At 42.7% G+C, this 22,742-nt stretch overlaps 1 protein-coding gene and 1 pseudogene across 1 annotated transcript; both read right to left on the bottom strand.

Annotated features, from left to right (window-relative positions):
* The window catches only part of LOC104997383, a 1,621-nt pseudogene extending 1,271 nt beyond the window's left edge, over nt 1-350 (bottom strand).
* Nucleotides 351-21,530: 21,180 nt separating this feature from the next.
* Nucleotides 21,531-22,478, bottom strand: LOC104997382 (olfactory receptor 1L8-like). The gene has a single exon (XM_010852100.1). The coding sequence runs from the start codon at nt 22,476-22,478 to the stop codon at nt 21,531-21,533; it is 948 nt and encodes a 315-aa protein (XP_010850402.1).
* Between the last annotated feature and the right edge of the window lie 264 nt (nt 22,479-22,742).

The raw sequence follows: 22,742 nt of genomic DNA, 5'->3' as shown, positions 1-22,742 counted from the left end.
GCCAGGAGGTAACTCTCTGTGTTGGCAAAAGCCAAGAAGAAATACATCTGGGTCATACACTCAGCATAGGAGATGGACTTCTTCTTTGACAGAAAGTTCACCAGCATCTTTGGAACTATGGTGGTTGTGTAGCAAACATCAATAAAGGATAAAATGCTAAGGAAAAAATACATGGGTGTCTGAAGCTGAGTGTCAGAGCGGATGGCCAGAATGACAAGCACGTTTCCCACTATGGTGACTACGTACATGATGAAGAAGAGGGCAAAGAGTGGCTTCTGGTCCTCAGGCCGGGAGGAGAGTCCCAGAAGGATGAACTCAGAGACACTGCTGGTTTGGTTAACTCTCTCCATGGTCCTGCATAGGCCAATACATATATTCAAATATATAGTAAAAAAAAATTTTAATTCAACAAATTTCTACTCATTCCTCTCTTTCCTAGGATTCCTATAAAAAGTCCAAGATTTTGTCATCCTTTCCACAGTCCACAAAAGTAAGTTGAACAATAAAACTGAACCTGTGTTAAGTGCAAGGACATCAGAGAGTGAATTTCCTTTCAGAAAGAATCCCAGGTAGACTTCAGCCATGCACTATTCTTATTTCCCCACAAATATTTATTAGATTTGCTGAAGTTCATCTCTCTACCATCCTTGCAAACAAAACAAAACAAATAAACAAAAAACCAAACAGTGAATCAGGTAAATAAGGTAACTGCTGACATAGGCACACAGTGACACAGTGCCAGTAGTCACCCTTTCAGAGCCAGTATTTTAATTCAAACCTGGTTTGGGAAAAAAAAAAAAAAAACTGTATTATAGAGTTGGCCAAAATTTCATTTGGGGGTTTCCATAAGATATGGAAAAACCTGAATGAACTTTTTGGTCAGCCCAATATTTGAAACTATGCATTAAAACATTCATAAACATTGAGGATTTATGGTCTCACAATTATTCAGTATCACTGTTTTAAACACTCACTAGGAACCCAACACTGAGATTAAAAAGATGAGTGATTCTCAGTTCCTATTCTTAAGGCGGTGATAGTCTGGCAGGAAAGACAAACTTTTACACAAATAACTGCCACAAAATTCTACAGGTATGGTGATAGACATACTTAAAAGCAGTGAGCATCATGTGGTGTCTTTGAGAAGAGCATGCGTTTTGAAATCAGCTCCTTCACTTTCTGGCTGTGTGGCTTTGGGCTGGTTACCTAACATCTCTGTTTCCTGGTGTCCTTCTCTGAAATCTGGGACAGTAAACACCTCCCTTCTCGGCTTCCTCTTCTCCTGCTCCACCATCGTCTTCATGTCTTCCTTTACTTCCTGCCCAAATCCTCTCCTTTGTCAGGTGTATCTGGATGCTCTTGAAAACACTTATTCTGTATTTCTTTGCAAAACCTTATAGCTTTCATATTTTTCATTGTTTGACCGTGCTTCACCCAAGTTTACGAGACTTGGTGGGAGAAACATTTATTTATGCTTTGTATGATTTGAAAATGAGTGCACAATTAAGAGAAACAAAAGTCATGCTTAAGACCTATTAAGCCTTACTGTGTATTAGGCAGTGAGCTAAATGCTTTATGTATATTACAGATGACAATTCTGTAACCTGGTTCTCAGCAACAGTCCCTTTCAATAGATGAGAACATTGAGGTTAGGCACTGAGCACTTTCCTCAAGATCACGCAACCCAGAAGGGCCAGAGCCTAGATCCCAAATGGGATAGTCTTAAGCACAAATGCTTTCATAAAGCTTCAGAAGTTTATGCTAGGAACAAATGCCCAGGGGAGTTGTTTTTCACTGTGGAATTTTCCACCGTAACATCTTTATTCCAGTGACGACAGGCTTGCAAAATCAGTGTTGCGTGTAGTCTCTTACTGTAACTGCTAGAGACAGGACCGCTCCCAAGTCTTGTGTGGACTGGGAGCTGTGGTTCTGTGGAGCTGTGCCAGGGGGTAGGGAAACATTCAGGAGACAGAGCCAGGAGATGTGGGTTGAGATCTGGGCTCCACCGTCTACTCACAATGTGTCTGGCAAAATCCCTTCATCACTCTGAGTTTCACTTTCCTAATCCTTAGGGTAAAAACTGCTCTCAAGAGAAAAACGAGGAACATGGGTGTGAAAACCACAAACACAGTATATGTCAGCAGGATGACTGGGAAATGTCTGATAAAGAAGAAAGTAGCATCAGGGGAAGGTGAGGTGGAGCTAAATGGAATGCAGACACAGGAAAGGAGTTCGGCTATGACAACAGACCAGGCTGAGTCTAGAATCATGGTGGGTGGATGTTACTGGAATCAGTGATTTTCCTATTTTATTCCATTCCGTGTAGTACCCATTAGCGCGGGCTTTGATTCTTTAAGGATCTCCGTGGTTTCACCTGCTAGGTATCTCTTGAATCTTCAACTCTTCCTCTCCCTGGTCAGCACTCTGTTGAAAGCCATCATTTCCCATTCAGATTGTTGCAGCCTCATCTAAATGATGTATTTGGTTCCCCTGTCCTCTCTTGACAGCCCCTCCTCCGTCATTCTCTGCCCTGCAGCCACCGTGATCTTTTAACAATAAATGTAATCACCTGACTTTTGAGGTTCAAGTCTGTTTGTTTCCTAGGGCTACTGTAACAAGGTATCACATCGGAGAGATGTGGTTGGAAAACTCTCCCCAGAGGGTGAGTGGAGCTCTGGCATCACCCTTACCCCAGAATCCTTGGAGAATGGGTCTCCAGGAAGTCCCTCCTTGTATCTTAACTGGGTCTTCCCAACACAGCTTCAGTGATTACCCAACAGCAAGGTCAGAGACTCCTAGGAGCTTGCTTGGTGCTCATTCGGGGCTCAGTGAGGGACACGAAGTCTCAGGGAGAGGTGGCGACTTGGCCAAGACCATGGAACAGAGTCGGGCCTCCTGCAGACCCAGGGCACCCAGCACCTGGCACTGGCCCCTTCCCAAGTTTTACGCAGAAAATGCCAGGTCCCTCCTGCAAACATGCTTCCTTCTCTGGGCTCAGAGCAGATGTGACAGGAAACTCTGACTCTTCATGCATCTGATTATAGGGGGTCAAGAGTGTAGCAACGGTCATGAGGAGCCCGAGAAGTCATCTCAGATTGCTGGGATCAGAGGGCATGACCTTCTGGTTTAGGTCTCCTCATGTCACAGAATCATGCAAATAGTGTTGCTTAAGGCCTGACTTAAAACAATCAAAACGCCTTTTCTCATGGTTCTGGAGGCTAGAAGTACAAAGTCAAGCTTGTGGCAGGATTGGTTCCTTCTAGAGATGCTTAGGGAGGTCTGCTCCAGGCCTCTTGCCCAGCTTCTGGTGGATACAGGCAATCCTTGATATTCCTTGACTTGGAGATGCCTCACTTCAGTCTCTGCCTCTGTCTTCACATGGCCATCTTCTGCTCTGTTTCTTTACATGGCCTTCTCCTCTCTGTGCCTGTGTCCAGAATTCCTTCTAAGAAAGACACCAGCCTCTAGGGCCCACCTGACTCCACTGTAACCTCATCTTAACTTGATTATATGTACAAAGACCCTACTGACAAGTTAGGTCTCATTCTGTTTCCATACCAAATCCTATCTGAAAACAGTGTACTTAAGAATCTTCACAGCTTCTGTTAGAGACATAATTGACATAATTCCTTTATAGGAATGAAGGAAAATACTCCCATTTTTGAACCATCCTTTTATGTCAATTCTACACAATTGCCTGTTACTTTATACATATTTTAGAAGATATAATTATGTAAATATTTAATATTCTGCTAATTTGATTTTGAATTGTAAATGTCAAGTATCCTGCTATTATACTTTGTTAAAAAGGAAACAGCATAGATTTTTAGAATATTTTTATGAAGAAATTTAAGGCACTGAAAATAAAAAAATTAGGTCACTTTCTGGAGTTTTTGGTGAATATAAATTTGGTGGGAGGGGGGACACTACTCAAGCCCCTCTTCATTTAATATCAATTGAGTTCCTATTCCCCTCCAGTCTCATCACATTCCTGCTTCCCCAGGGACTTCCTCCTGGTCTTCAAACACATTTCTATCTGGATGGTCCTTGCCCCTCGCCCCGCACGCTTTTCCTCTCTATCGTCCTTTGGGTATCAACTCAGACGATACTTTTTCTGGGTCAAGTCACCCTGTTTTATGTTCTCATGAAACTCCTTTCCCTTCCTTTATGGCACATATCAGAGTCTGTAATTATTCATTTATTTATGTGAGTGGTGTTTGTCTTGACCAAATACAGGAATCCAGTTTCCTTTCCCTCACCGTTCTATCCCCAGAGTTTAGCACAGTGTTTGTGGAGGAAACGAAGCCACATCTGGCATTGAGGCTGGGGCACCACGAGATAAAAGTCAGAGTTGGGTGTTACGATGAAGGAGGTGATGATGCCTTGTGTCCTCAAGTTGCTTGTCTGTGTAGAACTTGTGTCTGTGATTCCTGATGGGCTGGTTGACTAGACTTGGCTCTGGCAACGTGTTTACCTGAGCTACAAACCCAGCCCAGGCACTGCTCTTGATTCTGTATTTTCTCTCATTTCCCACATCCCACTGATGATCACATCCTAGCGATGTTGCCTGTCCACCTCTCTTGGTCTCTGCCAGCACTGCTCAAATGGAGACCTTTATCATTTCCAGCTTCCAAAATAGCCTCCTGGCAGCCATATTTGTCTTTCAATTTCCTCTCAGCACTGTAGGCAGGTCAGTTTTTCTAAAGTGCAAATTTGAATAGCTCGCTATATTAGTTTGCTGGGGCTGTTGAAACAAAGTACCATGCACTGAGAGGCATAACAGTGGAAATGTACTGTCTCACAGTTGCCGGGATGAAAAGTCCACAAAGTGTCAGTGTGGTTGGTTCCTTCTGAGGGCTGTGAGGAAGTGTCTGTTTCATGCCTCTGTACTTGACTTACAGATGGGGTCTTCTCCTTGTGTCTCTTCTCATCCTCTTTCATTTTGCATGTGTGTTTCTGTGTTCAAATTTCCCCTTTTAATGAGGACGCCAGTCATATTAGATTAGGATCCACCCTGATAACCTCATTTCAACTTGATTACCTCTGAAAAGACCCTACCTCCAGGGGACTTCCCTGGTGGTCCAGTGGTTAAGAATCTGCCTTCCAAGGCAGGAGATGCAAGTTTGATCCCTGATCGAGTAACCAGAATCCCACATGCTACCAACTACAGAGCCCATGTGCTCTGAAGCCCCCAAGCCACCACTAGAGAAAAGCCCGTTCGCTGCCATAAAGATCCCATGAGCTGCAACTAAGACCAGATGCAGCCAAAAATACATAAATATTAAAAAATAATTTAAGAATCTTAAAGATCCTGTTTATGAATAAGGTCACAATCTGAGGTTCTTGGGATTAGGCTAGGCTAAGTCACTTCAGTCATGTCCGACTCTGTGTGACCCCATAGACGGCAGCCTATCAGGCTCCCCCGTCCCTGGGATTCTCCAGGCAAGAGTACTGGAGTGGGGTGCCATTGCCTTCTCCTCTTGGGATTAGGGCTCCAATATATCTTTTTTTTGGGGGGACACATTTCAACCCATAATAGTTACTTTTCTACTGCAGAAGACTCCTTGCTGCTAAGTTGCTTCAGTTGTGTCCAACTCTTTGCGACCCTATGAACTGTAGCCCACCAGGCTCCTCTGTCCATAGGATTCTCCAGGGAAGAATAGTGGGGTGGGTTGCCATTTCCTTCTTCAGGGGATCTTCCTGACTCAGGGATCAGACCAGCATCTCTTATGTCTCCTGCATTGACATTGACAGGCAGGTTCTTTACCACTAGAGCTAACTGGGAAGCCCCCAGCCTCCCTGTTACCCACAGACTAAAGGCCAACTCTTTCCTGAGCTTACAGTGCATCCTATGATGTGTCTCCTGCTGGGCTCTGCGTCTCATCTTTTGCCTCCCTCTCTACTCTCTTTCATGCCAGCATTTCTTGCTTCTTCTTGCCTTGGGGATTTACTGTTCCATCTGTTTGAAATGTTCCCCATACCCCGTTTGTTAGCTCTGGTGACTGGTGGTCACTCAGAATGGATACCCCATCCTTTCTGAAGCCTGGCCTGCCCTTCTTCCTGGATGGGCACCTGGGTGAGGTGCCCCTTTGGCACACATAGCACAGAACTGAATCTCAGTATTTCCAAGGCTGTCTTCCCTACTTAAGCTGCATAAGAATGAGGATTGTGTCTGGTTCTTCGTTACACCATCCACTCTGGCGCCATGCCTGGGACATAAAAATCCCTTGATAAATATTTGTAAAATGAAAGCATGCCTGGATGGTCATTTAGGAGTTTGAACAGATGGAAGGAAGAGTTGTGGCAGATCTCAAGTTGCAATCTTAAGAGCAGCATTCCATTTCATTCACCGCATGCGGTTGGGGCAGAGTCCAGGCAGGAATAGCTCGAGCCTGCTCTCCTGGAAGGTGCCTCTTGATTTCTCATTGCTTCAACTTTAAAGCACACACAGTGGAGCTCTGAGCCAGAGAAACTCTTAGAGATCGTGTAGTCTAATTTGTGGGTGCTCAGTTGCCAAATCCTGTCTGACTCTTTGTGATCCCTCTGTCCATGGGAATTCCCAGGCAAGAATACTGGAGTGGATTTCCATTTCCTTCTCCAGGGGATCTTCCTGACCCAGGGATCGAACCTGCATCTCCTGCATTGGCAGGTGGGTTCTTTATCACTGAGCCACCAGAGAAGACTGTAGTCCAATTCGCTTGTCTTAAAGAAGGGGGAAATGAAGGCATGGGGGGTGGGAGGACCTTATTATCATGATATTTTGATTGTTAGAACAGGGACTGGGACCCAGGCAACTTGGCTTCTCCCTGAAGCGTCTAGGTTATGCTCTGCCTGTTATGGATGCAGAAAGGCTAAGAGCTCAGGCTCTGGCCCACTTTCTAGGTCTGGGGTCCTGTCCTCATCAGGCAAATGGTCTAGGGCAAGTTACTTAACCTCTCTGGGGCACAGTTTCTCCACCCTTAAAATGGGGATAATGCGAGGCCCTATCTCATAGAGGACTCAGTGAACTAACGTCAAAGCACAGCACCTAACGTCAGCACCTCCACCCCCAAAGTTAGCTACTTTTACTACGAGGCAGAGAAAAACATTTGATCAAGTAAGCAACCAGTCATGGTTAAATGTTGGAAGTCTGCCTGGTCTGCAATTAGGTAACCACACATATGAAAACCAGAGGCTTACTCACAGTGGTCACTCATTCCTTTGTGTACACATAGATAAGACTCGATTTCATTTGGTTAATTTTGACAATAACACAAGGATAACATTTTCCTGATTCACTGACATCAAAACATTCAAGTTTTTTGACAAGGTTTGATTCATGGCCACTTTGGGACTCACCGATTTCAGATGGCGGGCAGGGAGGAAGGCGTGCCCGCTCAGTGTGGATTGTTTAGTCCTGGTTGTTTCCTGAGTCCAGAAGTTTTCTCTCCCACAGCTGTCTCTCCAGATGTGGAAGCCTTTTCCATGCCATGTTGGCAAGTGTATTCAGAACCCACACTTCAGCTGAAGGTCCCAGCCTCCTTACCCTCCTCCCCAACCCCTGTTAAAGGAAACCACTGAGAATGTGGTCAATAAGAGTGATGGGTTTCCCGACGCTGTTTCAAATCCTTTCTCTTTCCCCACCTCTGGTGCCCAGCTCCATCCTGACTCCTCTTTTCATAAGACAGAGCTCCCCAGAATCATTGAGCTGAGGATCCTCCCAGCCCATAATAGTTTAGCATCTTTGGCCTGGCCTCTTTGGAGCTCCTTATCTCTGAGGGAGAAGGTGTTCTCTCTTCCTGCTAGACCCTAGGGAACTCTGCCCAAGGGAGATGGAGAATGTCAGGTGCCTCCCGCTTAGTGCTGAGAATATTCCCAGAGCCTCCTTGGATTCATGGTCATGTCTCACAGATGTGACTCAGCCACCCCACTTATTGACCACTAGGACTGAGGAACAATGGTGGGTATTCTGGAAAATAGGGATTTTTTTTTTTTTTTTAAAGATCGGGGATAGAGTAATATGTTGTTCAGTTGCTCAGTCATGTCCAACTATTTGCAACCCCATGGATTGCAGCATCCCAGGAGTCTCTGTTCTGCATCATCTCCCGGGGTTTGCTCAAACTCATGTCCATTGAGTTGATGATATTATCCAACTGTCTCATCCTCTGTCACCTCCTTCTTGTCCTGCCCTCAATCTTTTCCAGCATCAGGGTCTTTTCCAATGAGTCGGTTCTTCACATCAGGTGGCCAAAGTATTGGAGCTTCAGTTTCAGCATAGTCCTTCCAATGAATATTCAGGGTTGATTTCCTTTAGGTTTGACTGGTTTGATCTCCTTTCTGTCCAAGGGACTCTCAAGAGTCTTCCCCAGCACCACAGATTGAAGGCACCAACTCTTTGACGCTCAGCCTTTTTTATAGTTCAGCTCTCACATCTGTACGTGACTACTGAAAAAATCATAGCTTTGACTATACCTCTGGACATTTGGAGGCAAAGTAATGTCTCTGCTTTTTAATATGCAGTCTAGGTTTGTCATTGTTTTTCTTCCAAGAAGCAAGTATCTTTCAATTTTATGGTTGCAGTCACTGTCCGCAGTGATTTTGGGGCCCCCCAAATAAAGTTTTGTCACTGTTTCCATTGCTTCCCCGTCTACTTGCCATGAAATAACATGGGAGAACAGTAGACTTCCGGTGATGAAAAAGTGTGTGGTGTGTGTGTGTGTGTGTGCTAATGCTAATCCACAGACAAGTGATGAAGGTAGGATAGAATTCCAGGTTGGTTTATGAAGTACCATCAGCTTCTTTGGGTTCTAGACATCTTGATGTCAGGTGCCCCTCCGAGTGCATTTTCAGTATGGAGCTACAATAATGTTTTATATGATTTATAAATTGGGATGGCTCTTAGCATTAATTATTTCAGTTTCAACTGCAGTATCGGCCAAACAGCTCTTTCCAGTTGTTAGCTGATGTGGAGTCATTGGTCTCCAGGGAACACCTCTGGCTCCCGGGCCAAGGAGGAGGATGTAGGCCTGGTCCTTTGAATTCTGGGAAGCATCCTCAAGAGCTTCTGTACATATCACAGGAGCTGGGGTCTTGTTCAGGAGAGAGACCTGACTTTCTGTTCATTTACATCTTGGGGTCACTAAGTCATACTTTGAAATACCCCAGGTTCACAAGAAAAGAAACTAACCAAGTATGTGTCTGGCTGGATTTCTTCCTCCCAATCCTCTTTTCTTTCTTTCTTTTTTTTCACTTGCTCTTTCCTTTTTCTTCTTTCTGTTTCTTTTATTTTTTTCCCACTGTATTTACTTCTAAAAAGAACTGGATTGTTTAGAAAGGTAGATACAACAAGAAAAAACATAAAAATAACAGAGGGACAAGAAGGAAAAAAGTAAAAGTGTAGGATGGAACTCCCCTGTTTGTCCAGTGGTGGAGACTTCCACTGTAGGGATGCAGTTTTGATCCCAGTCTTTGAGCTAATATCCCACGTGCCTTGTGTCCAAAAAACCAAAACATAAAACAAGCAATATGGTAACAAATTTGAAAAAGACCTTAAAAATGGTCCACATAAACAAATCTTCAAAAAAAGCAAAGTGTAAGAAAAAGATCAACCCTGAATATTCACTGGAAGGACTGATGCCGAAGCTGAAGTTCAATACTTTGGCCACCTAATGCGAAGAGCCTGCTCATTGGAAAAGACCCTGATGCTGGGAAAGAATAAAGGCAGGAGGAGAAGGGGGCGATGGAGGATGAGATGGTTGGATGGCATCAGTGGGCATGAGTTTGAGCAAATAGGGAAGGACAGGCAAGCCTGGCATGCTGCAGTCCATGGGGTCACACAGAATCGGACACGACTGAATGAACAAGTGTAAAACGAATGTACAAACTCAGAAAGAGGTTCTGATAACTTTGTTAGAAGTTCAACTGACTCTAAACTCACTAATGACCAATGTGAAGAAGGTGAGAAGATAATTTAAATGATTCTTAGTATCTAAGAGATAAAAACAAGTAGATCATTTAGGACATGCATTACCAATTCTGGCTCTGTAATTTAAGAGAACGGTGTCCCATGGATTTTCATGAAGCGATTACAGTGCAATGCAAAGCTAAGCCTTTTCAACAAGATCCTTAGAGGAAACATTCTTCTGAATCCTTCTAAAGATCCTCAGTGGGACCTAGGGGGCAATCTGCCAAGATCTAATTTAGCGGCAGTGATCCTAAGGGGGTCCATAGTATTTGCAGGTATTCTGCCCTCTGATGGTCTGGCTTATTTCAACATTACTCTTTTACTTAAGTGGTTCTCAATTTAGAAATGCCTCTGACTCTCTAAGAAAATTGTTAGTTGGGCTACACAGGACTATGTACCCTCCGACATGGCATGTGCCTTTTGTATGTATGTAGAAATGTGCTTCCCCTCCTCCCCCGGAATGATGTAGATTATTATCATCAGATGCTCACAATGATCCTTGGCCCAAAATAGATTGAGCCATCTATGTAAGAGGGCTGAAGCCCTCCATGAATATAACTTATCTCCATTAGGTATTTGTCATTTATTTAGCTGTGCCAGGTCTTAGTTGCAGCATGGGGATATTCATTTTTCACTGCACCATGTGGAATCTTTAATTTCCACACACAGGCTCCTCAGTTCCCTGACCAGAAATCAAATCTGGGTCCACTGCATTGCAAGGCGAATTTTTAATCCCTGGACAACCAGGGAAGTCCCTCTGTTAGGTTTTAATAATCCTGTTAATGAGTCCTGTATTAGCAAGTGTGCAGAGGGCCACTCCTCTGAGTGTCTGTGAAAGTGTGTTCAGTCACGTCCAACTCTTTGCAACTACATAGCACCAGGATTCTCTGTCCACGGAAATTTTGGGGCAAGAATACTGGAGTGGGTTGCCGTATCCTACTCCAGGGGATCTTCCCGACTTCAGGATTTCGATCCAACATCTCTTGCATCTCCTGAATTGGCAGGTGGATTCTTTACCACTAGCCCCACTTAGAAAGTCCTGCATGTTTAGTAAGGGTTGGACAATTAGCTTTCACTGTCCCAGGTGGTTCTAGTGGTAAAAAAACCTGCCTGCCAATGCAGGAGATGTAAGAGACATGGGCTCCATTCCTGGGTTGGGAAGATCCTCAGGAGGAGGGCATGGTAATCCACTTCAGTTTTCTTTCCTGGAGAATCCCATAGACAGAAGAGCCTGGTGGGCTACAGTCCATAGGGTCACAAAGAGTCAGACACGACTGAAATGACTTGGCACGCCCATGCACATGGCCTTAGAGCACACGTCAGTCATGAAAGGATATGGCTGAGATCTTGCTGGGGAGATTGAGGAGTTGTCAGGAAGATCCCCTGGAGAAGGAAATGGCAACCCACTCCAGTATTCTTGACTGGAAAATTCCATGGACAGAAGAGCCAGGCTGGCTACAGTCCATAGGGTTGCACAGAGTTAGACACAACTGAAGCGACTTAGCAGAATGAGGATGGGGCCTTTGCTCATTCTGGTTAATGATACCGGTATCCTGTGGAACGGGACAATACACTCTTACCTGCTTAGGAGGTTAACTTACTTTTGCTTGGATGTGCGTCTGTAAAGTTCCCCTGATATATCCAAGCATCCCATAGAAGAGAAATCTGGTGTCTGTTCTAACACAATACTCAAGGCCACTAATTTTTCATGCCAGAGAGCAGGGTCACCATCGTTTAAGCCTGGAACTTCCCTTCTGTAGTTCCATGCTTAAATTTCAGAAGTAGTGTATGCTCATTGCCAAATATTAAAATAATTCAGATGTTTAGTTAGTAAAAATGAAAGTCTTCACCTCCCAGTTCCAAAGAGCTCTTCCATTTGTATACAAAGTAGAAGCACAAATGAAACTATGCTGTTTATATTGTTCTGTAACTTCTTTCTCCCACAGAGTATTGTTTCAGTTCCTATAGACAACACTGATGTTAAGAATGTTGACCAACTGGCATACTAATGTGGCTCAGATGGTAAAGAATCTGCCTGCAATGTGGGAGACCCGGGTTTGATCCCTGGGTTGAGAAGATCCCCTGGAGAAGGGAATGGTTACCCATTCCAGTATTCTTGCCTGGAGAGTGCCATGGACAGAGAAGCCCAGCTACAGTCCATGGGGTCACAAGTAGGACATGACTGCGAGACTAACACTTCCACTTCCTTCCGTACTAATGTAAACTAATTTATAAATTAAAAAAATAGAGTTCTATTTAGTGTCTAAAACTAAACTGTAAACATCAAGGGTCCATAAACTATGGCCTGCTATGAAAACAGGTCCACCACCCATTTTTGTTATATAATACTTACATTATTTAAATAAAAAGTTTTATTGAACATAATACACTCATCCACTAACATATCGTCCATGACTGTTTCTGCACTATGACAGGGAATTGAATAGCTATGACTGAGATTGTATGGCCCGCAAAGCATTTACTATCTGGGGCTTTCCACAAAACATTTGCTGAACTCTGCCAAATATTATAGGATTGCTTCACAAAAATAAATCATTAAAAGCTGAAAGCCAATAGCTTATCAAATCATTTCAATACTTTCAAAATAATTTATCGGTTTATACATAGTTTATGGATTGATTTAAAAACATTTTGTGGAAGTGTGATACATATATAGAAAATTATACAAGTCCCAAGAGATTTGAGTAATCACAAGATGAAAACATGGACTTAACCACGGCTGAACTCTTACTAGCATCTCAGAAGTCCCCCTTCCCCATGGCCTCCTTTGTCATAGATTAATTGTCCATGTAAGTGTGGCTTTAATTCTGGGCTTCTGTTCTGCCCCACTGAATAATTTTTGTGTGAGTACCATACTATTTTGATTACTGTTGCACTGCGGTATAATTTAAAATAGGAGAGTGTGTTACCTATAGTTTTGTTCTTCTTTTTCAACATGGCTTTCGCTGTTCAGAATCTTTTGTGTCTCTGAACAAATTTTAAAACCTTTTATTCTAGTTCTGTGAAAAAGGCCTGTGGTATTTTGATAAGAGATTGCATTGGATCTGAAGATTGCCCCGGGTAGTATGGTCATTTTAACAATATCAATTCTTGCAATCCATATGCATGGTACATCTTCCCATTTATTTATGTTGTCTTCAATTTCTTTCATAAGTGTTTTGCAGTTTTCAGAATATAAGTCTTTAAACTATTTGATTTGATTTATTCCTAGATATTTTATTCTTTTTGATACAATTATAAATAGGATTATTTTCTTAATTTCTCTTTCTGATACTTCATTTTTAGTGTATGAAAATGTAACAAATTTCTGTACATAATGTTGTATTTTGCAACTTTAATGAATTCATTTATTAATTCTAATAGTTTTTTGACAGTATCTTTAGGATTTTCTATATATACCATTATGTCATCTACAAATTTTTTCCTTTTTAATCTGGATTAATTTTATTTTATTTTTTTCTCTTCTGACTGCTGTGGCTAAAACTTCCGATATTATGCTGACTAAAAGTGGCAAGAGTGGGCCTCCTTGTCTTGTTCCTGGTCTTGAAGGAAATGCCTTCAGCTTTTCATCATTGAGTATTATACTGGCTGTGGGTTTGCTCTATATGGCCTTTAATATGTTGAGGTGAGAGTTGGACTATGAAGAAGGCTGAGCACTGAAGAATTGATGCTTTTGAACTGTAGTGTTGGAGAAGACTCTTGAGAGTCCCTTAGACTGCAAGGAGATCCAACCAGTTCATTCTGAAGGAGATCAGCCCTGGGGTTTCTTTGGAAGGAATGATGCTAAAGCTGAAACTCCAATACTTTGGCCACCTCATGCAAAGAGTTGACTCATTGGAAAAGACTCTGATGCTGGGAGGGATTGGGAGCAGGAGGAGAAGGGGTGACAGAGGATGAGATGGCTGGATGGCATCACTGACTCGATGGACGTGAGTCTGAGTGAACTCCAGGAGTTGGTGATGGATAGGGAGGCCTGGCGTGCTGCAATTCATGGGATCACAAAGAATCAGACACGACTGAATGACTGATCTGATCTGATCTGACGTGATGTCCTCTTAATACTGACTTAACTTGAGATTTATTTTTTTAATTTATCTTATTTTTGGCTATGCTAGGTCTTCATAGCTTCCCTGGGCTTTTCTCTAGTTGTGCAAGTGGGGCGACTCTTTCGTTACTGTGCATGCACAGGCTTCGCATTGCCATCATTTCTCTCGTTGTGGAACATGGGCTCTAGAACATGCGGGCTTCAGGAATAGGCCTCAGTAGTTACAGCTCCCAGGCTCTAGAATGAATGTTCAATAGTTGTGGCACACGGCATGTGCAATCTTCCTGAATCAGGGATTGAACTCGTGTCTCCTGCATTGGCAGGTGGATTCTTTACCACTGAGCTGCCAAGGAAACCTTAGAGTTTTTTAAAATTAAAAACAGATGTGGAAATTTGTCAATACTTTTTATTCATATATTGAGATGATTGGTTTTTATTCTTCATTTTGTTAATGAGATGAGTCAGTTTAACAAATCTGTGGGTATTAAACCATCCTTGCATCCCTGGGATGATTGCTGCTTGTCTGTGTAACTGTGACTCACTTATGTGATGGCTGTGGACCCACTGGAGGGTGGGATAGCCTTCTTGCACAGTTGACTGTAGCCAGGGGCTAGGGGCTGGTGCCTGCCTGCTGGTGGATGGGGCCGAAGTTTCTGTGCAGCTATCTGCCTGACATGGATTGGGCCTGGGGGAGGGTGGGGCTTGGGACTGGTCTGGCCTTTAGTGTGTGCAGCCAAGTACTGGGCACTAATTGAAGGAGAATTCCAAAATGGCATTTGCCAGTACAAGCTCAAAAATGGCTGCCACTATCATCTCCATCCCTAAGGGGAGTCCTGGTTGTCCCTTGCCTCTCTGGAAGTCACTCCAAGATCAATGCGGATCTGAACCAGGCCACTTTCAAACCACTTCCTTTGTACTGGATTTGCATCATGTGAGATTTTGTGGATGCTCATTAAGAGTAGAATCTCTCTTTTTAGTATTAATAGCAGTCTAGCTCTTCTAAATGTAGTCCTGCTGGTTTTCAAAGCTGCATCTTCTAGGAGCCCATCCTCCTAGTGCAGGACCTCCTGCTGGGCAGCCTGCTGTGAAGCGCAGACACCTTGCTCTTGGGGGATGATCTCAGCAACTGTGGTATTCCTCTAATTTGCAGATTGCTGACATGGGTGGCACTAGTGGTAAAGAACCCATCTGCTAAAGCAGGAGACATAAAAGATGCCAGTTCGATCCCTGGGTCCGGAAGATCCCCTGGAGGAGGGCTTGGTAATCTACCCCCATATTATTGCCTGGAGAATCCCATGGACAGAGGAGCCTGGAGGGCTACAGTCCATAGGGTTGCACAGAGTCGGACACAAGTGAAGCGACTTAGCATGCACCCATACACGACCTGGCTGTATGGGTCCTAACTGCACTGCATCTCCACCCTTTCTACCTGTCTCATTGTGGTTCCTCCTTTACGTCTTTAGTTGTGATAAATCTTTTCTGCTAATCTTCAGGTCATTCTCATAGATATTTGCTCTGTGGGCTCAATTGCTAAATTGTGTCCAATTCTTTGCAACCCCATGGACTGTAGCATGCCAGGCTCCTCTGTCCATGGGATTTCCCAGGCAAGAATACTTGAATGGGTTGCCGGTTCCTCCTCCAGGTTTTTCTCAGTCCCAGGAATCGAGCCCATGACTCTTGCATCTCCTGCGTTTGTAGTAGGATTATTTACCACTGTGCTACCTGGGAAGCCCATTTGCTCTATAAGTAGTTGTAATTTTAGTGTGTCCATGGGAGAAGGTGAGTTCAGGGTTTGCCTTCTCTGCCACCTTGGCCGCCTCTCTGCAACCATTTCATACCTATGTTTCTTCCATTTTCATTTATTTTTATAACTTAGTCTAAAATTCTTGACTATGCTGTGTAGCTGTGGCAGAGAGAATAAATCATTTGCACATACATATAATATACATTGGTTGCTATAACAAGGCCAATGTTTTAAGCTTTCCTGGAAAAATAATGTTTGCTCATATATCTTTTATTTCTCATAACTGGTATAATTTCTAAAAGTCATGGCTCAGTAAACTCTAGGTTGCATCTGGTCTTTAGGCATACTTATATTTCATCCACCAAAGAACAAGTTTTATATTCACTCAGGGTCTAGGTATCATTTTGGAGCACTGCCCATCTGTCCCTCATAGGGATATCCCAAAGTTGATCTATAACGTGTTCAAACTCTACCAATTGTATCATAAAGAGCCAATTACACTTTTTAACACTGCGGCTCTGATGGAGATTCAGCAAATGTCAGGTTTACCAGTAAAATCTTGCCTCAGTTCATCCTGTTCATAGTATTCCCACAAATAAACCTCTTCTTGCCTAAGCCTGTAGCACAGCTAACCACTACTGTTTAAATATATCAGATGCTATTGCTATCAAACGGCAGTTGTTCCTTCTTGCCTGAGGGTATGTGTTCTTTCCCACGGTTATGAACAAGCAAGATACAGATTCAGTTTAGCAAATGCATGGTCTGTTTAAATATTGCTTCATCATATTTCTGAGCCAACTGCCAAGTTAGCCAGTTTTCTGGAGAGGACTCCCTCTAGTGACCAACAGACTATAATGGTGAGTCCCCAAAGTGTTTCTACTTAAGTCAACACACTTAACCAAGTTCCCAACTTCCTAAGTCCCTCTTCGTTCTCTGGGCCGATGTTATATGATCACAAATGTTGTTGCCATAGTATTCATGGCATGAAACTAATTCAAGTACACTACACACACTAAAGGGCTTCCCAGGTGGCACTAGTGGTAAAGAACCTGCTTACTGATACAGGCAGCCGTAAGAGACACAGGTTCAATCTCTGGGTTGGGAAGATCCGTGGAGAAGGGCATGGCCACCCACTCCAGTACTCTTGACTGGAGAATCCCATGGACAGAGGAGCCTGGAGGGCTACACTCCATGGGGTTGCAAAGAGTCAGACACGACTGAAGTGACTTAGCATGCACACACACACACACACATGCACCAAAATGGTGTTGAGTTCCTAAGGAGATTGTCAGGTGAGCATCTTCACTTAAATGTGATTTAGTTCAAATAACTCAAAGCCTTCCCCCAAATTGTTTTTTTTTTTTTTTTGAAGTTCCAGAGTGAAATAATTGATGTGTGACAACTCTGTCATGTCAACTTTCCACTCTTAGACATCACTGTGATCCTTGAATTTTTGCCAGCAGAGTCTTCCATCCACAATCATATCTGGGACAGTTAAAAGAGAATATTAAATTTGCAGAAGATGGCAACGTGTCTCATTTACACTCAGGTATCTGCTCTAACCAGTGTTTCCCTGGTGGCTCAGAGGGTAAAGTGTCTGCCTGCAATACGGGAAACCTGGGTTTGATCCCTGGGTCGGGAAGATTTCCTGGAGAAGGGAATGGCAACCCACTCCAGTATTCTTGCCTGGAACATCCCATGGACAAAGAAGCCTGGTAGGCTACTGTTCATAGGGTTGCAAAAAGTCAGACACAACTGAGCAACTTCACTTATTCTGATTACAGAAATATAATGTTTGATCCCTGGGTCAGTCAGGATGACTCCTTGGAAATGGAAATGGAAACCCATTCCAGTATTCTTGCCTGGGAAGTCCCATGGACAGAGGGGTCTGGGGACTACAGTCCCTGAGGTCAAAAAGAGTCCGACACAACTGAGCAACTAAACGACAACAACAAAGCAGGTCATCAAGGAAGTCATTAATGTCTTCTCTCCAAATTGTATACATAAGGTCTCAGGAAATTGTTGTAATGTGACCTAGGTCCAATTCCTTTCAGTAGAGAATAAATCCCGGAGCATCTTGTTTTGGCCCTGACTCAGTACCATGTATGAGAATATTACTGTCTTTCTGTGAGATAGTTTCTTATGAAACTACCTTTCCTGCTATTTATTTCCCATTATGTGATCTCTTTCAGCACTCATAGTCCTCCGGTTTTTCCCAATTAGTATCTGTCAAACCTGATTGAGTTTGTTTGGCATCAATGGCTCAGCTATACTGCCCTCTAGAGGCATTTAGCAGCATGTCTTTTCATATATGGTATCAGCCATTAGAATATCTTTTATCGTAAAATGACTGTTCACGTTTGTGGCCATCTGAACAAACTGAGTATGTGTCTACTTATGATTCACGTGAGTTCTCTGTATATTCTGGTATGTCTCTAGTCAGGTACGTGAGTTGTGAATATTTTTTCCTTTTTCATTTTCTTAAGGTGTCTTTTGATAAAAAAATTTAAAATAATAAATCCAATTTAATAATTTTTTGGTGTGGTTAGTCCTTTTTGTTTCTTGACCAAGAACTCTCCACTCATCTAAAGATCACAAATATTTTAAAAATGTAGTTTTCTCTTTTCTTCAAGAAATTTTATAATTTTATTCCTTGCATTTAGGTCTACGAGCCCATCTGAATTAATTTTTGTGTGTGGTATACAGTAAGGGGTCCAGGTTTAACTGTTTCCTGCCTGCACATCCAGTTACTCTACGCCTCCTCTTCTCCACATTAAATGGCACTGGCACTCTGCCAACAATGAAATGATTGTGTAAATAAAGATTTATTTCTGAGTTCTCTATTTTGTTATAGTATAGTGAGCCGCTCAGTCGTGTCTGACTCTCTGTGACCCCATGGACTCTACAATCCATGGAATTCTCCAGACCAGAACACCGGAGTGGGTAGCCTTTCCCTTCTCCAGGGGATCTTCCCAACCCAGGGATCGAACCCAGGTCTGCCGCATTGCAGGCAGATTCTTTACCAGCTGAGACACAAGGAAAGCGAAAGAATACTCCAGTGAGTAGCCTATCCCTTCTCCAGCGGATCTTCCCAACTCAGGAATCAAACCGGGGTCTCTTGCATTGCAGGCAGATTCTTACCAACTGAGCTATCAGTGAAGCCCTGATATTCTCTATTCTGTTACATTGATCTATTTATAGGGTCTTATAAAAATATGCATACAAATCACTTTAACTTTGTAGTTGGTTTGGTAATGTGTGTCCTCTAAGTCTGTGATTTTTTTCAAGATTGCCTTGAGTGTTCAAGGTCATTTTCAGTTCAGTTCAGTTCAGTTGCTCAGTTCGTGTCCGACTCTTTGCGATCCCATGAACCGCAGCACGCCAGGCCTCCCTGTCCATCACCAACTCCCAGAGTCCACCCAAACCCATGTCCATCCAACCATCTCATCCTCTATTGTCCCCTTCTCCTCCTGCCCTCAATCTTTCCCAGCATTAGGGTCTTTTCAAATAAGTCAGCTCTTTGCATTAGGTGGCCAAAGCATTGGCGTTTCAGCTTCAACATCAGTCCTTCCAATGAACACCCAGGACTGATCTCCTTTAGGATGGACTGGTTGGATCTCCTTGCAGTCCAAGGGACTCTCAAGAGTCTTCTCCAACACCACAGTTCAAAAGCATCAATTCTTCTGTGCTCAGCTTTCTTCACAGTCCAACTCTCACATCCATACATGACTACTGGAAAAACCATAGCCTTGACTAGATGGACCTTTGTTGGCAAAGTTCTGTTCAAATTTTAGAATTGGTTTGTCTGTTTCCATGGACAATAACCAAGATTCTTTGCCTAGGCTTTGAGTAAATAAGTGAAATCAAGGTCTGCACTCATAAGGTCTAAGTAGAGGCAACATGGTCACATTGGATGTAGGGTGTAGACTGTGCTTAGGTGAGAAGATCATGAAGGACACATTAGAATGGCCTCTTGCTTCTCACCAAAAACACCTGATGGCAGTACAACAGTGAGATATGTCCTCAAAGTTTCAATAGTTTTGGTACTGAGAATGCTGTATCCTATCAAATGATCATTCAAGTCTAAGAGCCAAACAATGATGTTTTTCTAATTGCAACACCTAGAAAGTTTCCCTTCAGCTGAATCTTGCAAAGAATGTCTTTCACCATTGCATTGGTCATCTGATTGATTAGTAGTCTTAAATTCCACAAGCTACAAATATTTATTTGAAAAAATTCAGACATTACCAATGTGAATCAAGAAGTGGAAATTCTCTCTCTCTCTGTCTCCCTCCGCTCTTCCATTCTTACTGCAGTGACTATACACACATACATATTCATATAATAGTTATTACTTTTTGCCTATTCTCTGCAGCACGTAGGATCTTCTTTCCCCAACCAGGGATTAAACCCGAGCCACCTGCAGTGGAATCATGGAGTCCCAACCACTGGACTGCCGTGGAAGTCCCATGTTCATATAATTTTTTAAAGCATAATGGAATAATGCTTTTACAGTTTGTTCTACAGCTTTATTTTTTTACTTAATTTATTTTTAAAGAAGTAATAGAGATCTGTTTGATTCTTTCAATTTGTTGCATATGGTTACATTCTATGTAATTGATCATAATTATTCTGTTTCCTGTTATTAGGATTTTAGGTTTTTGCCAGTTTTTATCTCTTAAACTGAGACTCATTAAAAAAAGCCTCAATATTGTATATACATTTATGATAATATTTTTATAAGTCCGACTTTTAAGAGTGAGAATTTCTAGAATAAAATATTAAATCACATATTTTTATACACACAGCTTTATGGATAGATGGAGGGAACAAAGTTTCCAAAATCCCCACTGTGGAATGCATAATTTTCACATTATCATTGTTGCATTTGTTCTTTCTGTCCATTAACATTTTTTATTGTTTGGCTAAAAAAAATTGGAAAAAAACTCATTGGAAAAGACGCTGATGCTGGGAAAGATTGAAGGTGGGAGGAGAATGGGATGACAGACGATGAGATGGTTGGAGGGCATCACTGACTCAAAGGAAATGAGTTTGAGCAAGCTCCAGGAGTTGGTGATGGATGGGGAAGCCTGGCGTACTGCAGTCCACGGGGTCGCAAAGGACATAACTGAGTGACTGAACTGAATTGAACTGAAAAAAATAAGAAGGATTTGAAAAGAAATAAAGCCATAACAACATAATAAAGGAAGGGTAGATAAGAAAAGAATAATAATGAAAACAATTTTTAAGCAAGAAAAAATTTTTAAAAAGACAAATAAGGAACTATAAAAATTTTCAGATTGTGGAAATTAGCTGAAAGGTACACCTTCTCCTCTTCTATCTATTCATTCTTTCCTCTTTCAAACATTTTCAAGGACATTCAACAGCTATAAATTAAGTAATTATTTTTAGCAATATACAGAAATGTGAAAGATTTTTGAGGATAATTCTCAACAAAAGAGAAATCTGTTCAGGAAATACATGTGGGAAAAGGCTTAATTTAAAGCAACATTTGGAAGACAGGAAAGTGATGAATCTTCATATGAGAGAGGAGTGTTCTATGAGAGAGGAGTGGTCATCCACTGGCCATCCACTCTAAGAGTATCATGATTGTAGCCAGAGGCAGAACCAATTGATGGACCATCATCAATGGATGTTAAGTGTCCACAATAGCCTTGTCTCCCATGGGTTGAAAATGCTAACCCCCAGCAGCTTGATTGTTTCCCAAGAACCACAGAAACCAGATTCCAGTGGAGCAGATTTCGCATGTGTGTTCATCAAGAGGTTGCTGCCTGGAGACCCCTCCTGCCCACCAGCTTCCTCAGACCCTGTTTCAGGTCTTTGTTTCTTAGGCTGTAGATAAAAGGATTGAGCATGGAGGATAAAATCGTGTGAACAATTGTTGCCATGTGGTCCCTGACAGTGTAGGTGGACACAGGCTGTAAATAGACATAGAAGATGCTTCCATAAAACAGTGTTACCACAGTGAGGTGCGAACCACATGTGGAGAAGGCTTTGCGTTTTCCTGCAGCTGAGGGAATTTTAAGAACCACAACGAGGATTCGTGTATAAGAGAAAACAATGCATAGAAAGGGGGTCACCAGAAAAGCAGATGCTTCTGTCATCAACACAATTTCATTGACAAATGTAGGGGAGCAAGACAATTTTATCAGAGGGCTGAGGTCACAGAGAAAATGATGGATAATATTGGAGTCACAGAAGGTGAGCTGATTCAACAGAAGTATGTGTAGGAGTGAGTGGAAATGAGGCAATGAGCAGGAGAAGGCCACCATCAGGACACAGCGTTGGTGGCTCATGATGGTGACATAGTGGAAGGGATCACAGATGGCCACATAGCGGTCATAGGCCATGGCTACAAGAAGACAGCTGTCAATGTTGCCCAAGGCATATATAAAATACATCTGGGTCAAACATCCAGCATAGGAGATGGTCTTCTTCTCCAACAGGAAGTCGACTAGCATCTTGGGGACAATGGTTGTTGTATACCAAATGTCAGTGAAAGACAGGACACTCAGGAAGAAATACATGGGGGTGTGCAGTTGGGGGTGAGAGTGGATGGCCAGGATGATGAGCAGGTTCCCTGTTATGGTGACCAGGTATATGATGAGGAAGAGAATAAAGAGTGGCTTCTGGTCCTCAGGCCGGGAGGACAGTCCCAGGAGGATGAACTCAGTGACACTGCTGGTTTGGTTGAGTCTTTCCATTGATTTGGGTCTAGTTATACCCAAGACATTTTGTTATTTATTATGCTCTGATCCCATAGCCCAAGTCATGATACCCAGCAAGTCTTTGTTTCCTCTATTTGGTCAGCATTAAGAACTGTGCAGGGAAAGCTTGCCAATCTCCTGGTCCTTGATGTGATCCTCCCTTCGCAAATCCATGGGCATCATAAGTGCCTTATGTTGCAAGCTGGAGGGACAAAAGAAGAGTTCTCCTTTAAAAATCATCACAGGTGAACCTCTCTGATT

This window comes from Bison bison, unplaced genomic scaffold (assembly GCF_000754665.1).
Source record: "Bison bison bison isolate TAMUID 2011002044 unplaced genomic scaffold, Bison_UMD1.0 scf7180017864307, whole genome shotgun sequence".
NCBI classification, from domain to species: Eukaryota; Metazoa; Chordata; class Mammalia; order Artiodactyla; family Bovidae; genus Bison; species Bison bison.
Note: the sequence above shows the minus strand (reverse complement) of the source record. Positions and strands in the feature narration are given on the sequence as shown.